The sequence below is a fragment of the Pan paniscus genome, chromosome 11 (assembly GCF_029289425.2).
Source record: "Pan paniscus chromosome 11, NHGRI_mPanPan1-v2.0_pri, whole genome shotgun sequence".
NCBI lineage: Eukaryota > Metazoa > Chordata > Mammalia > Primates > Hominidae > Pan > Pan paniscus.
In genome coordinates this window covers 58,202,763-58,229,498 of record NC_073260.2, presented here as the reverse complement: position 1 = coordinate 58,229,498, position 26,736 = coordinate 58,202,763, and the positions used below count along the sequence as shown (strand labels likewise).

The following is a 26,736-nucleotide window of genomic DNA, read 5'->3' as shown; positions in this document are numbered from 1 at the left end:
CACCACTGAATAAGATGTTAGCTGAGGGTTTGTCATATGTGACCTTTATTTTGTTGAGCTATATTGTCCTCTTTACACCCAATATGTTGAGAGATTTTAGAATAAAAGGTTGTTAGACATTTTGTCAAATGCTTCTGCTGTGTCCATTGAGATAATCATATGTTTTTTGTCCTTTGTTCTATTAACATGATACGTTACATTTATAGATTTGCCTATATTGGACCATCAATTCATCCCACAGATAAATCTCACTTGATTATCATGAATGATCTTTCTAATATGCTGTTGAATTTGGTTTGCTAAAATTTCATAGAGTTTTTGCATTTATGCTCATGAGGATATTGGCCTATAATTGTCTTTTTTTGTAGTGTACTTTCTGAGTTTGCTATCAGGGTAATGCTGGTTTTATAAAATGAGTTTGAAAGTATTCCCTTCTCTTCCATTTTTTGGAAGTGTTTGAGAATAATTAGTATTAGTTCTTTAAATGCCTGGTAAAATTCAGCAGTGAAGCCATCAGGGCCTAGGTCTTTATTTAATTAGAGCTTTTTACTACTGATTCAATTTTATTGCTCATTATTGGTTTGCTCAGATTTTCTTTTTTTATGGTTCAGTTTTGGCAGGTTGTATATGTCCAGAAATTTATCCACTTCTAGGTTGTCCAATTTGTTGAGGTATACTTATTCACAGTAGTCTGTTAAGATCCTTTGTATTTCTGTAATATTGGTTGTAATGTTGCCTCTTTCGTTTCTGATTTTGAGACTTTTTTCTTAAAGATTTGTCTATTTTGTTTATATGTTATATTTTTATGTATATTTATATATTTTTTAAAACCTGACTTTTAGTTGTATGGATTTTTTTTATTGTTTTTCTAGTCTGTATTTTATTTGTTTCTGCTCTGATCTTTATTATTTCTTTCCTTCTTTAACTTTGAGCTTAGTTTGTTCTTGTTATTCTAGTTCCTTGGGGTGTAATGTTTGGTTGTTTATTTGATATCATTCTTCCTTGCTGATGTAGGCCATTATTGCTATAAACTTAGAATTGCTTTTGCTGTATCCCATGTGTCTTGATATGGCATGGGTCAATTTTTGTTTGTCTAAAGACATTTTAAAATTTCCCTTTAAATTTCTTCTTTGACCCACTGGTTGTTCAGGAGCATGTTGTTTCATTTCCATGTATTTCTGAATTTTCTTTTTCTTTTTTTTTTTTTTTTTTTTTTTTTTTGAGACAGTCTCGCTCTGTCACCAGGCTGCAGTGCAGTGGCATGAGCTTGGCTCAGTGCAATCTCTACCTCCTGGGCTCAAGCAATTCCCCTACCTCAGCCTCCCGAGTAGCTGGGACTGCAGGCGTGCACCACGCCCAGCTAATTTTTGTATTTTAGAAGAGATGGGGTTTCATCATGTTGTCCAGAATGGTCTCGATCTCCTGATCTTGTGATCTGCCCACCTTGGCCTCCCAAAGTGCTGGGATTACAGGCGTGAGCCACCACGCCCAGCCAAATTTTCTGAAATTCCTTCAGTTACTGATTTCTAGAATCATACCATTGTGGTCAGAAAGTATAACTGATACGATTTCAATCTCCTTAAATTTATTAAGACTTGTTTTGTGGCCTAACATATCATCTATCCTGGAGAATGTTCTCTGTGTGCTTTTGAAAAAGGTGTCTTCTGCTGCTGTTGGATGCAATGTTCAGTTTATGTCTGGTAGGTCCATTTGGTCTAACATATAGTTTAAGTCTAATTTTTCCTTACTGATTTTCTGTCTGGATGAGCTGTCTATTGCTGAAAATAGGATATAGAATTTCCCTCCTATTAAGTCCCCCTCCCTTCAGATCTGTTAGTATTTGCCTTATATATTCAGATATTCCATCATTTGGTGCACACATATTTACAACTGTTACATTCTCTTGGTTAACTGACCCCTTTATCCTTCTTCTTTTTTTTTTTTGAGACGGAGTCTTGCTCTGTGGCCCAGGCTGGAGTGCAGTGGTGCAATCTCAGCTCACTGCAACCTCCACCTCCTGGGTTCAAGTGATTCTCTTGACTCAGCCTCCTGAGTAGCTGGGATTACAGGTGCGTGCCACCATGCCCAACTAATTTTTTTGTATTTTTTTAGTAGACATGGGGTTTCACCATGTTGGTCAGGCTGGTCTTGAACTCCTGACCTCATGATCCACCCACCTCGGCCTCTCAAAGTGCTGGGATTACAGGTGTGAGCCACTGCGCCCAGCCCCCTTTAGCATTACATACTGACTTTGTCTCTTGTGGCAGTTCTGGACTTAAAATCTATTTTATCTGGTATAAGTACAGCTACTTCTGCTTTTTATTGGTTTCCTTTGCATAGAGTATCTTTTTTCCATCCCTTTGCTTTCAGTCTATGTGTGTCCTTGTAAGTGAAGCGAGTTCCCTGTGTGTAGCACAGAGCTGGGTCTGGTTTTTATAATCCATTAAGTCACACTAATCCATTAAGTCTTCTGATTGAATAGTTTAATTTATTTACATTTAAGGTAATTGTTGCCAGGTAAGAACTGACTACAGTCATTTAGTTCATTCTTTTCTGGCTTTGTTTCCTGACTACAGCCGTTTAGTTCATTCTTTCTAGCTTTGTTTTCCTTTGTTCCTTCCTTCTCTTTCCGTCTTCCTTTGTGATTAGGCAATTTTCTATAGTGGCATGGTTTTATTCCTTACTTTGTATCTTCTGTATATCTAGTACAGGTTTTTGCTTTGTGGTTACCAGGAGGCTGACATAAAATATCTTATAGTTGCAGCAAGTTTTTTTAACTTGAATACGACTTAACCGTGATCACACACAAAAATTCAACATTTTTACCCACCCACACTTTATGTTTTTGATGCTTTTTATATTGTGTAATCCTTAATGAATTATTGCAGCTTTAACTGTTTTTAATAGTTTGTTTTAACCACTGTAATAAATGTTACTTAAACACTACCACCACAGTTTTAAAATTTGACTTACTTTTGTACTTACTTTTGACTTAAACTTTTTGTACTTACTTTTACTAGTGAGTTTCAAACTTTCTTATGTTTCTGTGTTACTAATTAACATCCTTTTCTTTCAGCCCGAAGAACTTCCTTTAGCATTTCTTGTAAGACACTTCTGAGAGTAATGAACTCTTGACTTTGTGTGTGTGTGTCTCTGCAAAAGTCCTTTTCTCTTTTCCTTCTGTAGAAGAGCTTTGCTGTGTATTCTTGGTTGACAGTTTTTGTTATGTTTTGTTTTTTTCCCTTCAGCACTTGAATATATCATCCCGCTCTTCCCTGGCCTGTAAGGTTTCTGCTGTGATGTCTGCTTCTAGTATTAATGGAATTCCCTTATATGTGACATGCTTCTTTTGTCTTGATGCTCTTTTGCTGCAGAATACTCTTTTTGTCCTTGAATTTTCAAAGTTTGATAATAATATGTCTTGGTCTAGTCTTGCTTGGATTGAATCTGATTAGAGACCTTTGACCTTCCTGTGTATGAAAATGTAAATTTTCCCCCAGATTGATAAAACTTTTTCTGCCTGCCTTCCTGCCTGCCTTTTTTCCTTCCTTCCTGTCTTCCTTTCTTCTTTGCTCCCTCCCTCCTTCCTTGTTTCTGCTACTGTTTCCTCTCTCTCTCTATCTCTTTCTTTACAATAAAAACTTGCTCTATTAGCCAGGCTGGAGTGCAATAGCATGATCATGGCTCACTGCAACCTCAAACTCCTGGGCTCAAGCGACTCTCCCACCTCGGCTTCCCAAAGCGCTGACATTATAGGTATGAGCCACGACACCCAGCCTATTGTTTCTTTACTAAACTTTCTAGACCTTTGTCCCTCTATTTTCCTTTTTCAGTGTCCATACTTTTAAGTTTTGTTCTTTTGATGCTTTCCTGTAAGTTCCATAAGCATTCTTCATTACTTTATATTCTTTTTTCTCCAATTGTATAATTTCACTAAACTGTCTTTGAGTTCAGAGCCTTTCTTCTGCTTCATTGATTCTGCTGTTGACATTCTCTATTGCAATTTTCATTTCATTCATGCATTTCTCAGCTCCAGAATTTGTTAGTTTTTTGTATAATTTCAATCTTTAATTTTCTCATTTTATTCATTTAATGACTTACTAATTTTTGAATTATTTTTCCTTTTTTAGATAAACAGAAATTTATTTGTAACAGTTCTGGAGACTGGGATGCTCAAGATCAAGGTGGTGGCATCTGTGAAGGCCTTCTTGCTGTGTCATAACAAGGCAGAAGGCATCACATGGGTGAGAGAGAGACAAAAGTAGGGTCCTTTTATAAGAAACCCACTCCCTCATAACATAAATTTTGAGGGACACATTCAAACCAGAGCAGTCCCAGTTCCGGATCTCTAGTTTTTTCCAACATTTATTTTAGATTCAGGAGGTACATACGCAGGTTTGTTACCTTGGTATATTGTGTAATGCTGAGGTTGGGGTATGAATGATCCCTTCACCCAGGTACTAACTAAACAGTTTTTCAACCACTGTCCCACTCCCTCCTTTTCCCTTCCAGTAGTCTCTAGTGTCTATTGTTGCCATCCTTATATCCATGAGTTATCAATGTTTGGCTTCTACTTACAAGTGCAAACATGCAGTATTTGATTTTCTGTTCCTGTGTTAATTCACTTGGGATAATGGCCTCCAACTGCATCCATGGTGCTACAAAGGACATGATTTCATTATTTTTTATGGCTGCATAGTATTCCATGGTGTATATATATACACCATATTTTCTTTATTCAATCCACTACTGATAAGCACCAAGGTTGATTCCATGTCTTTGCTATTGTGAATACTGCCATGATGAACACACAAGTGCATGTGTCTTTTTGGTAGAATGATTAGATTTCTTTTGGATATCTACCCAGTAATGGGATTGCTAGGTTGAATGGTAGTTCTCTTTTAAGTTCTTTGAGAAATCTCCAAATTTTTTTCCACAGTTGCTAAACTAATTTACATTCCCACCAACAGTATGTAAGTGTTCCCTTTTCTCCACAGCCTCACCAGCATTTGTTGTTTTTTGACTTTTTAGTAATAGCCAATCTGACTGGTATGAGATGGTATCTTATTGTGGGTTTAATTTGCATTGATCTGATGATAAGTGATGTGGAACACTTTTTCATATGTTTATTGGCCATGTTTATGCCTTCTTTTGAGAAATGTTTGTTCATATATTTTGTACATTTTTAAGTGGCGTTGTTTGCTTTTTGCTTGCCTAATTGCTTAAGTTCCTCATAAATTTTGAATATTAAACCTTTGTTGGATGCATAGTTTGCAAATATTTTCTCCCTTTCTGTACGTTGTTTGTTTACTTTGTTGATAGTTTCTTTTGCTGTGCAGAAGCTCTTTAGTCTAGCCGGATCCCACTTGTCAATTTTTGTTTTTGCTGCAATTGCTTTTAGGGCTTATAAATCCTTTCCCAAGGCCAATGCCCAGAATGGTGTTCCATAGGTTTTCTTCTAGGATTCTTACAGTTTGAGGTCTTACATTTAAATATTTGATCCACCTTGAGTTCAGTTTCATATATGGTAAAATGTAGGGTTCTAGCTTCATTCTTCCGCATATGGCTCACCAGTGATCTTAACAGTATTTATTGAATAGATAGTCCTTTCCCCATTGCTTATGTTTGTTGACTTTGTCAAAGATTAGATGGCTGTAGGTATGCAGCTTTATTTCTGGGTTCTCTATTCTGTTCCATTGTTCTATGTGTCTGTTTTAATACCAGTACCAGACTGTTGAGGTTACTGTAACCTTTTAGTTTGAAGTTGGGTAATGTGATACCTCTGGCTTTGCTCTTTTTGCTTTGGATGGCTTTGGCTATTTTGAATTATTTTTCTATTTTCTTTAAGTTCACTTAGCTCTTTCGGTGGTATTTTCAGATAACAGTGGTTCAAATAGATGATTCTGCAGACGAATGTCCTATTTCACCATCTTGCTGGCATCTGTACACTTGCCTTGTTTATTCTTGAATGAACATTCTTCAAAGTAAAATTTTGAATTACATCATTTTATTATGGGTTAAATTAGAGAGGATTAACATCTTTACATTACTGAGTCTTCATATCCATAAATGAGAATTTACGCAGATCTCCTTATATACCTCATAGTAATGTTTTAACCTTTTCTTTTCCCATGTAGCTTGTACATTTCTTACCCCTCTCCTGCCTGCCAGTGGTATTTTATGCCTTCTAAATCTATTATAAACAGTATTTGCTTCTTTTCATTTTAACTGATAACTTATACAAAGGGAGGTATTTCTGATTATTAAATTAATTTCCAAAAAAAAGTATTAAAAAATGTGAGCTGTTGAATCTTTTTTTTTTTTTTTTTTTTTTTTTTGAGACAGAGTTTCACTCTTGTTGCCCAGGCTAGAAAGCAGTGGCATGATCTCGGCTCACCACAACCTCTGCCTCCCGGGTTCAAGTGATTCTCCTGACTCAGCCTTCCGAGTAGCTGGGATTACAGGCGCCTGCCACCACGTCTGGCTAATTTTTTTGTATTTTTAGTAGAGATGGGGTTTCAGCATGTTGGCCAGGCTGGTCTCAAACTCCTGACATCAGGTGATCAACCTCCCAAAGTGCTGGGATTACAGGCATGAGCCACCACGCTGGCCCAGGTGATTTTCTTATGTGTGTTTTCAAGGATCAAATGATAATAATTTTTACTTGGTTCCTATTTTTTATGCCTCTTGTTTAGTCTCTTCTCTAATTGAAATACTCTTTGTATCATAGGAAAATAAGGATAGACCCTAGTGAGAAGGGCCTAAAAGTCTTTTTCAGGGTTACAGGAATGAAGGAATAAATAAATCTTTATTGCCACAAAATAAAGGAAACTCCAAACTCAGCCTCTCTGAGACCAAATTATAAAAAAAAGTCATACATAGAATTTGAGAATATCATAGCACCATTAAGAGGGAAAGAGGAAAGGAGATTATGAGGTTTTGCATTGATAATATACTGTGATGTATAAGTATTAAAACATTTTTGTATCTCTGAATAGAAATTTTAGTCAGGCCTCTCTCCTTGAACTCCTAAGATGGAGCCAAACAAAATTTTCTATTTGCTTTCCCTACTAGTTATTTTTATTTTGCCTTCTAGAAACTCATCAATTTGAATATAGTCAATATGATTCATTTTATAAGCATCCTTATATATAAATTTAAATTTTATAGTGTTTGATACACATATTCATGTTCTATTACATGTATCCATATAGATACAATCTTGTTTATGAAAATTGACGTAGTATGCTATAAGTGAACAAAACTATATGAAAGAATAACAGACCATACTGCTTGATAGAAAAAGTTTTAAATAATAGAAAAGTGCTGCAACAGAGATAAGAAGAAAAAATATAACAACAAAGGTCTTATGGGAGCTTATTATCTGCCAAGTGCAGAGTTAAGCTCATTAAGTGGATAATCTTATTTTTCCTCACACAATTATGCTCATTTTATAAATGAGAAAGCTAGAACTTTGAGAAGTTAAATCACCCAACTTTACATAGTTTATAACTGATTCTTGTTCTCAAAGGCATCTCTGTGTGACTGTGAAGCCCCAGCACAGGCTCCCATAAAAAGGGCATTTCCATTTACTGTAATATTTAAAAATCCACAAAAACTGATTTTTCAAAAGCCTACAGTTAAAAGAAAGTTGCTCAAATATTACCTAAAATAGAATAATCAGTTTTAAAAATTGATTGCAATGAAAGAGGAAAAAAAAGCAGCTCACAGGAATTTTCTACAGAGGCATACAAAGATACACTCTCTAAACAAGAAAACCCTTATCTAGTGAATGTTCATCAGAAACTAGAATATTCACTTTTGTTTAAGTAAACCTTTCACTAATTATATAGAGGGTTATACTTCCTATTGAGATAATTTATCACTATAGCCAAAGTTTCAGTGTAGAAAAACACCCCTGCTCATCAGTATCTGGGATAGAAGTAAAACAGAGGATACTGCTTGAAACAAAACTGCTTAGACCAGCACACTTCTCTGATTTGTCAATGTCACTGATTTAAAAATGAAAGTTAATACCTTTTAAGATATCTGTACAATTCTAGGGCAGCTGTTTCAGAAGGTCAAATGACTCACAGCCAATGGGGAACTAGAGAGATATCTGAGGATTTGGCTGGTAAACCAGACTTTCACTGACAGGGTCCCCTTTGGGGCTGTGGTAGAGGTTCTCTTAAAAGACAGAGCAGCTTAAAGAAATCACTGAGGATTTTCACTATTACAACAACAAAATGATACTGAAGTGCTATATTGATTTTAAATTTGACAAAACGACAGAATCCCTGACAAAACAGAACCATTACTGTGGAATAAATCAGTTAGATTCTGGATCAGCCCCATTATTCTTCATATCATCACAAGTGCTTTCTAAGATGTTGTCACCAGATTAGGGCACAAAGTGGAGAAGAGAGCTGGAAGGGCTTCTCCTTAAAGAGTATGGTTATTGTACTTCACTTCCATGCTTAATCATTTGATAACACTCACCCACAGTTGCTATTTTGGATACTCTATAAAATTCCCAGGCAGTTACCCATTTAATCTAACATAAATATGTGTTAAAATCTTTTCTGCTATTTCTCAAGGTCACGTGTTTGCCCATGGAACTTAAGAGTACTGGCATCTCACTCAGTCACCGCAACAATGGCTTAAATCCTTCTTGACAGGTGGTACCTCTGTGTTCCTAGTGGCATCATACCACAGAAGGCTTCTCCCTCACACTAATGGGACTGAATCAATAACATCAGACTAAAAACATTAACCTTAGGAGTCTTATTATTCTGAAAAATATAATAAAACCTTCAGAATAAAGGTTTTGTTATTAAAACTCAGACCCAATTAAAATTTTACAAATGAGAAAGCTAGAACTTTGAGAAGTTAGATTACCCAACTTTACATAGTTTATAACTGATTCTCGTTCTCAAAGGCAACTGTGTGACTGTGAAGCCCCAGCACAGGCTCCCATAAAAAGGGCATTTCCATTTACTACAATATTTAAGAATCCACAAAAAAATGGTTTTTTTCAAAAGCCTACAGTTAAAAGCAAGTTGCTCAAATATTACCAAATATTACCAATATTACCAATAATCAGACCCAATTAAAATCAGAGAGAAAAAAAGTAACACAAGGCTGTGTAACTCATGCACTACTAATATAGCCCATTGACTATTTAACTCATAGGATGCCTTTTAAAATAATTTTTATTGTGGTAAAATATATATCCCATAAAATCTACCATTTTAACCATTTTAAGTGTACAGTTCAGTGGCATTAAATATATTCACATTGTTGTTCAACCACCACCTGCATCCAGCCCCTGAACTCATTTCATCCTACAGCTGAAACTCAAATCTTCTGAATAATTTGTGAAGTTGGCAACACACCATGCTGACCCTTAATTTGTGAAGAAGGCCCACAAGTATTAGAAAGATCCGTTTGTAGAGGTGTCACTTGATGTGACATTCCTTGCTAGCACAGATCCATCTCAAACAAACTTCTAAAGCTTGGGCTACTCTGCTCAACTCTAAATCCACATGAAGAAATGTCTCCTATTCAATTGGCACCACATCCTAGCAGGATTTTGTGTTCTTCTTTTTTCTCTACACTTTGCATTTCAGATGGATTTTATATCTATACATCTTTATCTATATTATGTGTATACATATATACATATATTTTGCTTTGCAGGAGGATCATTTATGTGTGTGTATGTGTATGTATATATATATAAAATTAGAATTAAGTGAGAATGTTTCATAAGGACAAATACACCACTAAGTCTCTCATTCCTTTGCTATTGTAGAAATGGAGTTAGGAAACAAGGTGAAAAAGAGCCCTTTCACAGCCAGAGACTGTTTCTTTACCTTCTTGGAAACTGTAACCCTTACAGGAATTGTGCAAGAATTAAATGTGGGAGTGCTGGAAACCCAGAGCACACAGCCTTATGCACAAAGAGCTCTTCATAAATGGTAGATGGCATTAGCTTCAAGTTTAGAAACAATGTTTTCTTTTTGCTTCCTAGCCAGGAAAAGCCCTTTTGCTTCAAGCGACTAAAGAATGTTCTCTAACTTCCTGAGTGTTGTGTGTGTGTACTTGCCTCTGCTAATGTTTAGTTTGCCTTACAAGGACAATCTGCCTGACTTCGTGTTGGATAAAGGGAAGCTGTACATGAAGATGGAGAGATACAGAAGGAAACAAGCCATGATTTCAGTAACCCAGTGGCCATGACAGCCAGAGGCTGAATGAAGGCCGACCGAAACTAGATATCCGCTGACCACCTCTGGACCCACAGGTGCAGCTGTTTGGGCTGACACCACACCTGGCAGCAGGGCTGACATGTCCTGCAGACCTGCTTTTCCTCTGACTCACTGTGTCGCTGCCCATCACTGGCTCACGGCTTGGTAGCTACCCAGCCACACCCTCAGCCTCCCTTTTCCCTACTGTCAACCAACTGTGTGTCTGGCATGTAACACACACTCAGACTGAGAATGTTTCTGTCTCTGTGCTAACTGCAGTGTCTGCCATCCTTTCCTGCTCTCTCATAGCAGGTACCGAGTCAGTCCAGACAGCTGCTGCCTCTGGGCTCAGTGCTGATTGGCAGATCTCCAACCTCTGACCTTCCTTCTGCCTCCTCCGTTAGTTCCACTCACATTTGCTCCAGTCAGGCCCGGAAAATAAAGATAACAATTAGGAACAAATACACACAGGCCATGGGAGATCTACTAATGCACTTTGTCCACTGCCCCAAAAACGTCCCATGACAGCTGGTGGACACTTTTTTAGATTTCCCAGTTAGAAAGGTTCTACATTTTGGATCTCAAAAATTCTCAACACTGATAAAGACCAGTGAAACAAGAATTCAGTTATAGCAAATTGTATGCTCTTTGTCAGAAAGTTTTAAAAAACAAAGTCCAATAATATTATTCAGAGAACATTTTCTTTCTTTGCATAAAATCTTCCTAGTGAGAAGAGACAGACAGGAAAAAAACAAAATTCCATACATGGGAACAAGAAATAATGACTTCCATAAGGAAACACAAAACCAGGGAAGACACAGGCTGGAGGCGGGTGGGGTGGGGAGGGCAGTGGGAGCTGTGTACGTGCGTGTCTGCGTGTGTGTGTTCTATGCACATTAGGGGTTAGGTTATCTAGAAGAATTCTATCAGGAAGAGATAGTTTACCCAAGAAACGAATTGAGGAAGCTATCTATGCTATAGAGGAAAATTTCAGAAATACTGAATAGCTAGTACAAAGGATGGATCTTGCTTGACATTTTTAAAGAGCAGCTAGAAGAACAACATAGCACAAAATATTTGAAGCCACAGATAAGCAGAGAATACGGTCGAAGTTGCTTATTTCTTTTTATCTAAATAAGGTCAGTTCTTTATTGAAAATGACTACATTCATATGGTGCATAAAATATGTGGCAATTTACAGCAAGAATTAAAGAAAATAAAATTCTATAGATTTAAATTGGAAGCCAGTTGCAAAGGCAGAAGCAAGATGGGATGTGAAGCTGTGGCAATGGTCCAGGTAAGAGATGGTGGGCAACTGGGCTGTCATGGTAATAACAGAGGTGAGGACAAGTTGTCAGACTCCACATATACTCTGAAGCTGTGACTGACATGATCTGTCTAACGACTGAGTTGACAGGATATGCCTATGGATTGATCGTGGAGTGTGAAGGAATGGAAGTCATTGGTAACTCCATGCATATTGGCTCAAGCCAACAATTGGTAAATGCTGTGATATTTACTGAGAGGTAGAAGCCCAGGGGTAATAGGTTTGGTGATGGGAAGGATATGGAGATAATAAACTTAGTTTTGGACGTGACTATTTGACATCCGAAAGGAAATGGAGTCTGGTGCTCAGAGGGGAACTTGAAATATATGTCAGGGATGGATAATAACCTGAATATATCTAATCCCAACCAGAAGAAAATTTCACAATGAATTAAAAAGTTCTATATTTCCTTGCAGATTTAATTCTTTATTCTTTCAGAAATAAGTGAAAAATAGACATGAGGGAAAATGGCTTGTCAGTGATTGCTCTTCTGGGACTATGGTTAATAGAATGTTATGGTATAATCTCTCAGCATGATTCCAGGACATGGTTAGGTGGATTTCTAAATATCTTTTCTCTCTTTCTGATTCAGAACATTTGTTCTTATTAGGCCAGGTGGTTTTTTAAGGCCATTCCTATTACTACTACTATATATATATATATACACATACACACACACACATATGGTTCTCCCAGAAAATTATCTTTTATCTTCCCTCTTCTGTTGTTTATTCTTTTGACCTTGTTTGAGTAATGGCACCTTTTAAAATGATGTAGCAGATGAGGAGATTATTCACCTCAAGTGAGTCTGTGTCCTGAAACACATTTTGTTAACTGAAAGTATAATACATAATGAAGCTTGTTCTGTTACTCAGAAAAGATTCATGTATTCCTGTTGTAAGTAACAGGGATTCTCTCTTTTGAACAGAGCTTTTACTACTCTGAAGATTCCATAAATCTGGCAGTTACATCTAGTTTTCTTGGGTATTTCTCAACACAAACTCAGTCTAGCCCTTGAAGCGTCAATGTGAAGCATGTAATTAGTAAGAATGTGGATTGATATATTAATCCATTCAGATAATCAAATGTCAGTGATTGATATGACAGCTATACAATCTCTTATCTAAAGCCTTGGTATCAGATTTGCTTTAGATTCAGATTCATTTCATATATTAGAAAGGTCATACTGTGTATACACCAAATATGAGTGACTAGGTGGTAATCACATATGTTACTATTTTTGCAATAAAACATATGAATATTCACATTAAGCAGAGTAACTAAAAAATGCAAATAGCCCCAAAGTCAGTACATTCAGATTTTGCTGCTAAATAAATTTGGGTCTGCTTAGGGTTCACCATTTTAATAATTTTGCTTTTAGAATTAAAAATTGCAGATAAGCAACTGTGGATCTTTAATAATAGAAAACATTAGCATAGGTAATGGGTAAAACCAGACCAAAAAAAAACAAAGCCATAAAAAGACAGAGGGAGAGCATACAAGAAATATATAAGACTGGAGAATGCATTTTTAATGTGTCCTTAACATAAAAGTAGAGGCAGCAGGATCCCTAGGAGAGAGCTGGAAATGCATTCTGTTCTCCTGGTACAGGAAGGTTAATACGATGACCCTGAGGGCAGGGGATGTAGCTGTGGTCAAGAAAAGATAATAATAATAAAGATAATAATGTGTTGGGAAAGATAATAAGCCTATAAAAACATAATTTTCATTAATCAAGAGTGTTAATATTTTAGGTATCAAAAATAAATCTTAAGTTATTTTAATATCATCCATTCATATCTAAAATTAATGCCTTGGTAAAGGGCAGAAACTCTAATAAGAGATGTAATTTATTGTTAAGGCAGCAATGATAAGACTGGAGGACAGCCAATATCAGCCCATCTTTTTAAGAAAATAATAAATAGGAGACAGTCAGTGAACTTTATTTCTACAGAAGTAGCTTTGATAGGAAAAATACTAGACACAAGGGACATGCCTAGTGAAGAATATGATAACTATGACTCAGCTCACATTTCCCAAGAGTATATTACTAACCTCTACCATAATTATTTGCTTATTTACTAAAAGAATGGTTTAATGAATAAACAAATTGAGAATATGTCCCTGAGATGTTGATGTAGCAGTTCAAGAAACGCGAATCAAGATGGTTACCAGTGGCAGGGAAGGAGCGTGGGGGGCTGGGGAGGAGGTGGGGATAGTTATGGGCACAAAAAAATAGTAAGAATGAATAAGACCTAGTATTTGATAGCACAACAAGGTGACTATAGTCAATAATAATTTAATTATACATTTTAAAATAACTAAAAGTGTATAATTGGATTGTGTGTAACACAAAGGATAAATACTTGGGATGGATATCCCATTTTATATGATGTGATTATTATGCACTGCATGCCTATATCAAAGTATCTCATGAATCCCATAAATGTGTACACCTGCTATGCACCCACAAAAAGTAAAAGTTTTTTTTAAAAAAAGAAACTCAAATATCTACATAGGTATTTTATAATCCAAACTTGACAGCCTCTCTCTTTGCAATTTTACAACTTTCAGCAAATTCCCCATATTCTCTCCATCTCAGTCTGAACAGCCATTTCACATCTTACAGCTCACTGTTTTTTTGTGTATCTCATCCATTATCCATGGTTTTGTTTGCATTACTTTTGCTTTCTGAAATATCCTCCTGAATTATTTTCCAACAACCCACGAGGTAACGCTTTCTCCAAGGCCTGTCATTCTCAAGTCTCTTCGGGTCTGTGTCTTATAACTGAACACTCACAAGAACCATCTCTGGTTTGTTTTGTGGGTTCTCTCTTCAGTAGCATTAACATTTTTTACACCATGCAAATTCTGTATAGTTGGTCATAGAGTAGGAAATGAAGCTATTAAATGGTTATAATTTGCCAGTCACAGTGATGGAGGATGAAGGAGATGCAAAGATAAAGCCCTATCCCCAAAAACCTTTTAGCTCAAAACGATGGAAGGCTGAGTCCTGAACCCTCATAGCACTACATTTCATTGCTTTAGTCCAAAACAAGTCCTAGAGATGTGCAGAGCCAGGAAGGATCATTTTCAGTGTGGTTTTTCAAAAAAGGCATCCTGGGAGAGGATGAATTTCCCTCATTCATTCAGGAAACATTTCCTGATGTCCTAGTCCTGTTAGGCACAGTTAGGCTTTAGAGGCTGAGTTAGTTTTCCAGAACTGCTGTAACAAAGTGCCACAAACTAGGTAGCTAAAGTGATGGAGGCCATACGTCCAAGATCAAGGTGTCTGCCAGCCATGCTGCCTCCGGAGGCTCTAGGGAGGGATCTGTTCCATGCCCATCTCCTAGCTGCTGGTGCCTCCGGTTTTCTGTGGCTTGTCCATGCATTATTCCAATCCTCCCTCCTCACAGGGCTGCTTCCCTATGTGTCCTTGCACTGTGTTCCCTGTGTGTACATCTGTCTCTGGGTCCAAAGGTCCTTCTTGATGAGGACACCAGTCATATTAGATTAGGGTCAACCCTCCTGACTACATTTTAACTTGATTACCTCTGTAAAAACCTTATATCCAATTAAGGTCACATTCTGAGGTACTGGGAGTTAGGATTCCAACATACGTTTTTGGGAAACCACAAGTCAATCCAGGACAGAGATGCAGGGATGAAAGGCAGGCACAGTGACTTTGAAAGGAAGCTCACACTGTGAGGGGGCACCAGGAAAGTAAATCACTTGTTCCAGTGAAGCTCAACACGCTCCTACACAAGGTAAGATCATGAGAGTTGACATCTGTCATTTTAAGTGTTCTGGATTAGTAAGAACCTTAACCTTTACGCTCTTTCCCCACAGGCTAGTAACCTTTCAGAGTAAGCAAAATTGGCAAATGGCATTGCCTTGGCTATGGTTTCCCTCTGAACTGCTTAACTTGGTAACAAAAATGCTGACGGTACCTCTGTCATTGATGTATTTTTTTTTTAGGAGGAAGAAAGAGCCAAATTACAAATATGATGCAGACTCTATATGAGTCTTCTCTTACAGCATCTCTTTTATAGGGAAACTGTCCACAACATTTTAAACATTATTAATCAATGCAGAGCAAGATTTTAAACAGATACAGGTTACTTTCTTTTTTTTTTTTTTTTTTTTTTTGAGACGGAGTCTCGCTCTGTCGCCCAGGCTGGAGTGCAGTGGCGCGATCTCGGCTCACTGCAAGCTCTGCCTCCCGGGTTCACGCCATTCTCCTGCCTCAGCCTCCCGAGTAGCTGGGACTACAGGCGCCCGCTACCACGCCCGGCTAATTTTTTGTATTTTTAGTAGAGACGGGGTTTCACCGTGTTAGCCAGGATGGTCTCGATCTCCTGACCTCGTGATCCGCCTGCCTCGGCCTCCCAAAGTGCTGGGATTACAGGCGTGAGCCACCGCGCCCGGCCGATACAGGTTACTTTCAAACACTATGTAATAAATACTTATTATTATTATTATTATTATTGAGACAGAGTTTCTCTCTTTTTTGCCCAGGCTGGAGTGCAATGGTGCGATCTCTGCTCACTGCAATCTCTGCCTCCCGGGTTCAAGTGATTCTCCTACCTCAGCCTCCCAAGTAGCTGCAAAAGTCAAACAAAAAGTGATTACCCCAGCAAAGAGGCACTGACATATAATCAGAAACAGAAATAATGTCACTGTTATGAGGATATTTACAGATTCAGAGAATGTCACAGAGATCTGTAGTCTATGAAAAACTAAATCTGGCCAGGCGCGGTGGCTCACTCCTGTAATCCCAGCACTTTGGGAGGTCAAGATGGGTGGATGACCTGAGGTGAGGAGTTCGAGACCAGCCTGGCCAAAATGGCGAAACCCTGTCTCTACTAAAAATACAAAAAAAAAAAAAAAAATTAGCCAAGTGTGGTGGCACACGCCTGTAGTCCCAGCTACTAAGGAGGCTGACGCAGAAGAATTGCTTGAACCTGGGAGGCAGAGGCTGCAGTGAGCCAAGATCGTGCCACTGCACTCTAGTCTGGGTGATAACAGCGAAACTCTGTCTCTAAAAAAAAAAAACAACAACAAGAAAAACTAAATCTGGCTGCTTAATAAAGGACACACAATTCTTCAAGTTCAAAGTCTGTGTTCCTGTACTTGTCATACACACAGAAACTGCTCATTTATTACATTTTGAAATTTCAGTGTCTTTCAAAAATATCAGATCAAATCAGAGAAATGAATTCAATCTACCACTCTAAAATACTGCAGAGGCAATGTTAAATTACTTTATTAAGCAAACAAAGAAAAAATAAATTATATATGATTTGTATTATTTTTTAACTTCCACACTATTTAATGGTATAATATAAGATTGTCTTTCAATGAAATAGGTATCTTACTTTCACTAAGAACATTTTTTTCAAAGTAATTCTTAAAATTTTGTTTTTCTAATAGGTTTGCAGCAATAGGTAGCAATTATTATTATTAGAAACATACCCAGATGCTTTCTTCTCGGCGATACTGTTTCCAGTTTCTCCCACCATCACTGAACATCAGGAGGTAGCTGGTCACCCAGTCAGAGCTCCCATATCCTCCTTGGGTGGCGACAGCAGTGACCTCCATTCTCTCTCCAAGGTCAATTTGCAGCCATTGGTATTTATTTGACACAAGTGGGGTCCAGCCACCAGCTCCTTTTTTGAAACAGAAAAAGTATAAAAATGGTAGAGGAGGAAGTTATTTAACATAGCTGTTACTAGATTAGAAAATTATAAAATTATGAATATATATTAAGAAAATCATCGATTTACAATAGAAAAAATAGAAGAATTACATGTGACTGGATGAACCCTAAATTGTGTTCACATTTAGCTAGATGACCCCTGACATTCTAGAAGGCAGGTGTCCCACTGACTGCAGAAAATGTTTGTTTAATGCAGGTGGCCACTAGAGCATTCCTGTCAACTTTTGGAACTAGTGTTATTTCATAGCCCTTGTGCAAGATTTGCCCTTTGCCAACACAAGAGACTAAATTCCAGTAGTAGGAAGTACAGCATTAAGCACTGATAAAACAAAGACGGTTAATATATTGACCTTGCACTCAAAGTGCTTACAGTCTCATAGGAGAAATGGATGTAAAAGAAGAGTTAAAACATACAGTGCTTTGTGAGGCAATCCCACTTACATGTGGAATTCTAAAAAGTTGAATTCACAAAAGTACAGAGGAGAGTGATGGTTACGAGGAACTGGGGTGTGGAGGAGATATTGGTTAAAAAATACAAAAAGGTATGGAGTAGCAAATGGTCAAGGTGAGTCCTAAGCAGGTTCTGGTGCACTCTGCTCTCTCTGGCAGTACTGCAGGGAAACTGGAGCAAGTCTCACACAGCGCTCATCCACCTTGGACAAGGAAAAGGAGACTGTCGGGTATTGAAGAAGATGCGTGCAGAGCAGAAAATTTGCTCTTTTTGCTCTGACCAATGCCACATCTGAAACAAAAACATAGGCATGTCCGCTGATGTTTTATTGATGTTTGTTATTTTTCTAGTCTAATAGAATTAGGGGACACTCGAAAACCACAGCTTCTTTAATAATCAATGTCTAGAAAAAGAGAGTACTCTATAAACAATTCCCAAGCCGAGGAGTCAGAACACTTTTATTATTCCCTGGTGCTGCCACTTACCTGAAGGCTCTGACAGAAAGTCTGAAGTTCTAGACAGTTCATTATTATTCATTGACTTATACGTGTGTTTTATTATTAGGGGTTTATCATTATGTCCTCATTTGTAAAGTCTTTAGTACTTCACTACATGTCCAAAAAAGTTTGATATTATTAGAATATAGCTAGGTGTAAAAACGAATAAGTGAGGACATTATACTTTAATATAAGTTATTATGGGGAAGTGTTGAGAAATATAAATGTTAGGCACCTATTTGAACTGACGACTACACTTAACTACTGTTTCCTTATGATTCCCAAGTTTACAGATTCTTAGAAGTCAGATTCTAAGATATTTTTGTAGTGAATCTTTGTTCAAAAATATTTTTTCCTCTGAATGTACGATAAGCACCTCTAAAGTTTATATTATATATATAGTATGTACACAGACATATATATAGATATAATTTTTGTTTGTTTTGCTTTTTATTGTTCCATGTTTTGAATTGAAGAGTCAGGAATTTGATCTAGTAGACAAGATGGAAAATTACTGATAACCAACACTGTGCATCTGATTGACACTAAAATACTCCATATATTTTCTTAATCCAGACAGCTAGGAGGTGGGCACAGCTCTTGTTCAAAGTTAAATGTTCTGCTATAGACCAGGGGCATCCCCACTCATGCAACATGGTTTCCTAGATCGGGCAAGATTTATTCTTGGATGATTTACAGCAATATTTATGTGAGCCCCGGCCAGAGACAGTGCGCAGATTTCTTTAGCCCTCAGTAGGAACTACTTCCACAGTTTCTTCTCTCTGCTCATTCCTCCTTCCAACTTAACTTTTCAGGATGTAACAGAATTCCACCTACCCACTTCCATAATCACTCAATTTAACAATGAACACTTATCGAGCATTTGAGAACTCTAGGTCAGGCAAAGAGTTCCCTTTAAATAAATTTTGCATTTAATTCCTAACATACCTTTAAAAGACAAGGCCTCATTACTACCCTCCATATGGATGGTGGGCAGCTCACCTGTGTTTACGCATCTAGCAAGGGGCCCACAAGCTTTGGATCCAGAACCTGTGCAATTAAATATTTTTATTATATTATTTTGATGATAATCATGGGATGTGGTGTTTCTCAAATAAATGTAACAAAGACGTAAAGACGTTTGGGAGTGAGCAGGTCTGGCTACCTAAGGCAGCAGTCCCCATGCAGCAGGGCAACCTCTCCTACTCCTGGTCAGGCAAGGTCTGGGTTTCGGAAAGCTGAGGGTGCAGTGCCAATGGGGTTTTCTTTACTGGCCCTTCCTGTTGACTCCACCAGATCTACTCTTCCCTCCTAAGCCTATGTAAACTTTAATTGGTGGGAGATCCTTTTGGGGTTGGTCTAACTAGCAACCAATAGTCCTAGGTACAACACTACTGAAACTGTGTATCCTTTTCTGTTTTTCTTATTACTATTTTATGGGGTTTTGTTTTGTTTTGTTTTGTTTTTGTTTTTTTTGAGATGGAGTCTCACTCTGTCACCAGCCTGGAGTGCAGTGGCGAGATCTCTGCTCACTGCAACCTCCAACTCCCTGGTTCAAGCAATTCTCCTGCCTCAGCCACCCAAGTAGCCGGGATTACAGGTACGTGCCACCACGCCCAGCTAATTTTTGTATTTTTAGTAGAGACGGGGTTTCACCATGTTGGCCAGGATGGTCTTGGTCTCCTGACCTAGTGATTTGCCCACCTCGGCCTCCCAAAGTGCTGGGATTACAGGCATGAGCCACTGGGCCCAGCCTATTTTATGGTTGTTTTAAAAGAGTTGGGAGAAGGTGAAGGAGATGCTAACAGCCAACCCATCATCTTAGGCTGGATGTTGTACATTGGGAATTTTATACACAGAGCTGAAACTTCTGAGGAACTATTCAATATTTTTGGTTCTTCCCCTCATCTTGGTTAGTCAGCATGAAGGGCATCCTCTTCAGCTTGTATTTCATAACCTTTCTTTGGTGTTTTCACTCCCTCTCATTCCAGGTTTAGAAAAGTAATTACTATGAGAACACATGTGGAGAAGCACAAGGAGGAAAATGAGTTGACACGGTTCTGGTGTGCTACCCTGGGATGGTGTGTTTTCATTAGATGAAGAGGGAGCCACTGGCCATCCCTCTTCTCGGCATCCCTCACAGTTTGTTAGTTTGTTGGTGTTCATGGTTGCACTCCTGGTAACAGATGACACATTTCAGTGACTTCATTTTACCTTTCATGAAGTAGTACTCAAATGCAAATAAGCTATATTTTCAGCCATTACTGATAAAGTAATGAAATTCTGGCATTACCAAAGAATTTCATCAGGATGTTGTAGCCTCATGGTTACAATCTGCACTCCCAGATGCGTTTTAAGGGTAAGCTGCTGTGCACACAATTTAATTAAACGCTGAGTGGAAATGGTGGGAAACACAGCGTGACTGACCTGTGCACTGCTGGATAGCACTAGTCTGTGTGCCTTTGTTAAAGGCAGCTTTGATGGTTGGTATAGAAGGCCACTATGGGTAACAGAAAGAGAAAGGAGGTTGGCTGACTCCACCCCCAACTAGAGTGTGGTAATTGTCCAGTCACTCAGCCTCTCTGAGACAAAAATGTTGTCCTTTGTTTAAAAAAGAAAAGCATAAAGTTGGGAGTGGGGGGATTAACAGTCATATAAATCACCTCACAAGACTGTAAGGAAGACAATGGGATAACTGAAACTACAGCACTTTGTAACGAAATTATTATTCAAATGTGATGTTATACTCAATTTTTGTTGTCTTTAAATTAAACAAATGAAAGTCTTCTATTTGTTAAGTCAAGATTATACATGTGCTGACTACTTTCCAACCTGGAAGTGTCTTTTCATAGTCCCTTCTAGTCTATGGTCAACAAAACTGTACACAAAACAGGGGAAGCAGTTATGTCCTCTAAGCTCAGCCTCTCCCCCATAACAAATGTTTCTTCTCCACTTCACCCTCCTCCCCCTGCCTCTGACAAGACATTGCACCTGAGTTAAATAAAGTGTCACAATTCTACCCCACAGATCCTATGAATTACGAAAACTCATCCCCTCCATACATAATATATGTTCTGACACACATGTTCCATTACTGGAATGAGATTAAAATATGCTGAGCAACTGAAACTTTCTCTTACATTTTATATGGCTTGAGGAACAGCAGATGTTATTTTTTAAAGGGTAATTCGTTTTTATAAAGGCTGATATTGGTACCACAGTGAAGATGCTGAGCTGCGCTGTTTTGTCCCTAAATGTTCACACAACATAGGATTTATCTTACGTACCGTTTTATCCACTTTTAGGTTTTCAAGTTCTGAGGAAATTATGAAAGTTTTACCACTTATTTTGTAATGGAAAACAAGGGAAAAGGGGGAAGTGAGAAACTGTGAAGCATATATTGTATGCTGAGAATTCGACCAGATATTTTCAAGTATATTATCATTTTTTATTTCTAAAAGCATTCAGTGGGTTGTCTTTATCGTATCTACCTTACAGATGAGAAAATAAAATCACTAATTAAAACACATGGAAAGATATTATCTTTAAAATCAGCTATGTTTCATTTTTATCCTTGTCCATGAATATATTCACATGATTTGTCAATCACTTATACCTTTTGGTTATAAATAATCTGGCAGGATTATGTCTCTATTTTGTACAGTTATATCTGTGTTATAATTCTGCATTTACATCAGGTCAAAGTTACATTTCACTATCTGGGGCAGGGGGCTCTGCGAAAGAAAAGTAGAAACCCTACAGCTGGGGCCTTAATTGTTTCTAACAACAATAAAACTTCCCATGACTATAGCATCTAGTCATTAAGTGGCAGCACTGTTACAGAGTATGTACTGACTTTGTTTACAGGGGAAATAATGCACAGGTAAATCATCATCATCATCATCATTACGATTATCATCATATCACCATAATCTTACACCTTCCTTAACTAAATTTGATACTGAGGGCACAAAATATAAGTAAACAAAGTAAATGTTCAAAGCCAGCCACTATTAGGGGCTTCTATATATCAAGCAAACACACAGTTAAGTCAACGTTGTCCCCATGAGACACTTCCCACTAAGATAACAAATTGTTTCAAATGTCATCTTATCCAGATATATTTGTTTGTTTCTTTCCTCATCTAATTGCATTTTAATTCACATTAAAAATTTCAGGTATTACCTGGGGTGAGCAGGAGGTGGGAAGTGAGACGTGAGGTAGGGACTGTCACAGCTCCTACACTCCAGTGTGATTATATGTAATTTATAGGGAAGAGGAGTGAAGCTGGCTTTAAATAAACTCCCTCATTCCACTTCTGACATTTATAGGCTTTAAACGGCCATGCTTTTTGTCAGTAGATCTGCCTTTTTGCTGAGGGGAATTTAAACATTTACCTGAGATCTAATCTCATTTAGAAAAAAAAGGGCTAACTACACAGATATAGAATCAGGTACCACAGTCTTTTTCAACTATGCTGCTTTAAAGTAAAAAAATACAGAAACCCTCCCCCAGAATCTGTCTTTGTGTACATGTTCTATTTCAGCAGTATTTCCTTCAATCTTAGCAGGTTGAAGCAGAAAGAATATTCAGCCTACTAAAAATGTGTTCATAAAAAAAGAGCTGCAATTATGGTTAAAATCTCAGAGTGTATATAACAATTTATAAAATGTATTCTCTTACAAAGTGCATCTACACTCCCTAGCAACTTTGAAAATGGACAAAGAATAAACAAAAAACAAATAGTAGATGTTAGACTTAAAATTAATCATATAAACAATCATATTAAAGGTAAGTAGTACAAACACTCCTATTAAATAGCAATGATGGTCAGATTAGATGAGAAAGCAAGATCCAACTATATGTTGCCTACAAGAAACACACTTTAAATAAAAAAGGCTCAAATAGCCTAAGTGTAAACACATGGAAAAATATATATTATGCTAATAATAGTTTTTTTAAAAGCTGGATTGGCTATATTAAACAAAGTAGATTTCAGTGCAAAAATTATTATAAAAGGTAAAGAAAATTATTTTGTAATGATTAAGATGTTCTTTCATCAGAGAACATAATCCTAAACATGCAAACACTTAATAACAGAGCTTCAAAATACATGAAATGAAACCTAGTAAAACTGAATGAAATAGATAAATCCACAATGACAGTAGGAGATTCTAGCACCCTGTCTCGGTAACTGATTGCACAAGAAGACAGAAAATAGGGATTCAGAAGTATTAATTATCACTATCAACCTATATGATTCATTGATATTTATGGAATGTTTCACCTAACAGAAGAACAAGTATTCTTTTTCAAGTTCATTTGGAACTTTTACCAAAATAGACCATTAAATGAGTCATTAAACAAGTTTCAACAAAGTTAAAATCATTTAAGTCATGTAAAGTATATCTTTGTGATATACAATAGATTAAAATAAGAAATCAACAATAGCAACTTCTCTGAAAAATCCAGGAATATTAGGAAACTAATAACATATACTTCATAATCAATGAATCAAAGAAGAAACTAAAAGGGAAATTAGCAAGTATTTCAAGCTGAATGAAAATGAAAATACAACTTATCAAAATCTATGGGCTGGAACTTCTGGCTTCTGCCCCAGGAAGTAGAAAGCTATAAGGAGCCTCATTTCCACCCTTACAACAAACTTCAAGTTCATGATCTTTTACAAATGCATTGGAGAGTTGAGCTTGCAGAACCACCACCTGGCCTAAAATCTAAAGAGATATGAACCTCGCAGGGAGAGATGTGAGCAGGAGCTCACCTTGGATAGATGAAACCAGAGGTCAGTAAGAAAAGTTCAGCTGGAATAGTTAACAAAATGGTGAAACCTACTGTGCAGGCTGGTGGGACAGTGAGAAATCCTTTATCACCCCAGAAGTTGGGGGAGTGTTCCCTCTTGCAGGCACTTGCTCCACGGGCCATTGGCAGAAACTCACATGCACTCCACTGAGAACTCTATTTGGCCCTCACAGAAAATATCAGAAAGAGCCCTAAAGGTTAAATGACTCAGCCTATAACGTCCCTTATCTCCACATCTTGATTTTTGGGTAGGTGCAGTTCCATTCATCTTGGTAACTAACTGCATAATTCAATAAAACCATCATTGTGCATTTTTTCATACATCCAATAAAGTATCTGATGAGACATATAATCTCAAATTATCACTTGAGCAGGCAAAGAAGCCATTATCTTCACTTGGTGAGTAGAAACAATTAGGCAAAAGTGATGGGTGATGTGCAAACGGGGCATATGAGGAGAGGGCTGGAATGGAGTCAGGGCACCCTGCGGCTGTCGGCACGCCTCTCATTGTGTTCCATTTCCCACAGATAGTGTGTTTACTTTCTTCAGGGAGTGATTAAACACGTGTATTTGTCTTTCTTATTAAATGACAATTGATGTCATGCAAGGAAACACGAGAGTGAAATGCTGAGAAGTGAATATTTTAGTGAATATCAAATTATCCATCTGTATGTGACTGATTGCTCAGTCAACCAAAATCCCCTAGCCCACCCCCTAAAAAAAAAAGAGATGGTAATATTTACATTTTTCTTAAGGATATTATGTAGTTAAACTAATTATAGTTTATGAAATTGCTGTGAAAGCCTCATATGAAGAGAGACATGCATTTATTATTGCATGTAATAGGACACTATCAAAATATGATGCAAAAGGAATGTCCTCTAAACATTACAATAATGTTTATTTTAAGTTGCTATTAACAGAGGAATTTTTTTTAGAGGCAAGCACACAACAGGGACAATGTGGGGCATCAGAATTCTGCTAACGTTTGTCCCACTGAATTCTTTGGAAAAAATATGACAACCTAAAAAAATCCAGTTGGCAAAAATTAATGTGAAAGAAAATAGGTGAATCTGCACCATGTCCTATAGAAGTTCTGGAATGCCTCCCTTAACACTGACTTTAATAACTAATGTAGGAGAGTTGGTTATAGGACCAACTGTTGTAATTTACCATTTTCATCATTGGTCATAGTCCTTTTGAATCAGTTTTGAAGCACAAATTAAACTGCCAGTCAGAATTTAAATGTTATTTAAGAAAAAAATTATTTTGAAATTCAGCTTCACATGAATTGGCAAAGACAGTACAGAGAAGTGATGTGTACTCTTCACCTAGTTTCTACCAATGGTTACATCTTATAAAATTACAGTACAATATCAAAACCAGGAAACGATGTGTCTATCCAGTTGTATGACACGTTTAGGGTCCGTAACCCCCACCACAATCAAGAAAGAGAATGACTTCACTACCACGACAATCCTCCTCATTGGTACCCTTTACAGTTATACATAGCAACCACTAATTTGTTTTCTATCTCTATAATTTCCTCAGTTCCTCAGGTTCCTAGATGGTCTGTCTTCCCTACATTTTTTCATTCTTATGTTTATTTTATATATAAAGTGCCTTTTAAAATGTACTTATCAGGAAGAATATATTAAAGACATGTACTTCATCTCTCCGGAGCAGAAGCTGGCAATATGATGGTGAATACAGTGTCCCTTTATTCTTGAGTGATTCCAGTTGCCTCTGGTAAACAGGAAGTTTCCTATTCAACCTCACCTTTCTTGCCAAGAACTGCATGACAGTTGAGCTGTCACATGTATCACTGGATTTTTTTGAACAGGAAAAAAGTGAAAGGACAACATTTTTAGAAGGAAGAATGCAAACTGTAAGAGAGTGATGCGAAAATCCTAGAGAGGAGTGGGACGGCATTCTTCATTAAGAGTAATTGGTAACATTAAGGAACAATTAAGTACATAAAGAAATCATGGCCTATCAGTAGCTTTAATTTTATTACTAAATAGCAACCAGTTCAATGAATATGCCACATTGTGGTTATCCATTCAGTGGCTGATGGACATTTGAGTTGTTTCCAGTTTTTGTCTACTGTATTAGTCCATTTTCACACTGCTGATGAAGACATATCTGAGACTGGGTAATTCATAAAGAAAAAAGGTTTAATGGATTCACATTTCCATTTGGCTGAGGAGGCCTCACAATCATGGCAGAAGGCGAAAAGCATATTTTATGTGGCAGCAAACAAGAGAGAATGACTATCAAGCAAAAGGGGGTCCCCCCCTTATAAAACCATCAGACCTTGTGAGATTGATTCTCAACTACGAGAACAGTATGGGGGAAACCGCCCCCATGATTCAGTTATCTCCCACTGGGTCCCTCCCACAACACCTAGGAATTATGAGAGCTACAATTCAAGATGAGATCTGAGTGGGGACACAGCCAAACCATATCATCTACTATGAATAATGTTTCTATGAATATACATATATAAAAATTTTTTTTTACATTTTTTACATTTTTGCATTTACATTTTTTTTTACATTTTTTTTTACATTTTACAACAGGCGGAGTCTCGCTCTGTTGCCCAGGCCAAGATTCAATGCAATCTCAGCTCACTGCAACCTCCACCTCCCAGGTTCAAGCGATTCTCCTGCCTC

The 26,736-nt window shown here is 37.4% G+C and overlaps 1 protein-coding gene across 6 annotated transcripts in view; it reads right to left on the bottom strand.

The window, feature by feature from the left end:
- The window catches only part of LOC117978859 (contactin-associated protein-like 3), a 239,003-nt gene that overhangs the window by 176,497 nt on the left and 35,770 nt on the right, over window positions 1–26,736 (bottom strand). For all 6 annotated transcript variants that reach the window (XM_055091859.2, XM_055091860.2, XM_055091856.2 and 3 more), the window contains exon 3: window positions 17,050–17,243. In XM_055091859.2, coding sequence (XP_054947834.1) covers window positions 17,050–17,243 — 194 coding nt within the window. The remainder of the gene's footprint in view (window positions 1–17,049; window positions 17,244–26,736) is intronic.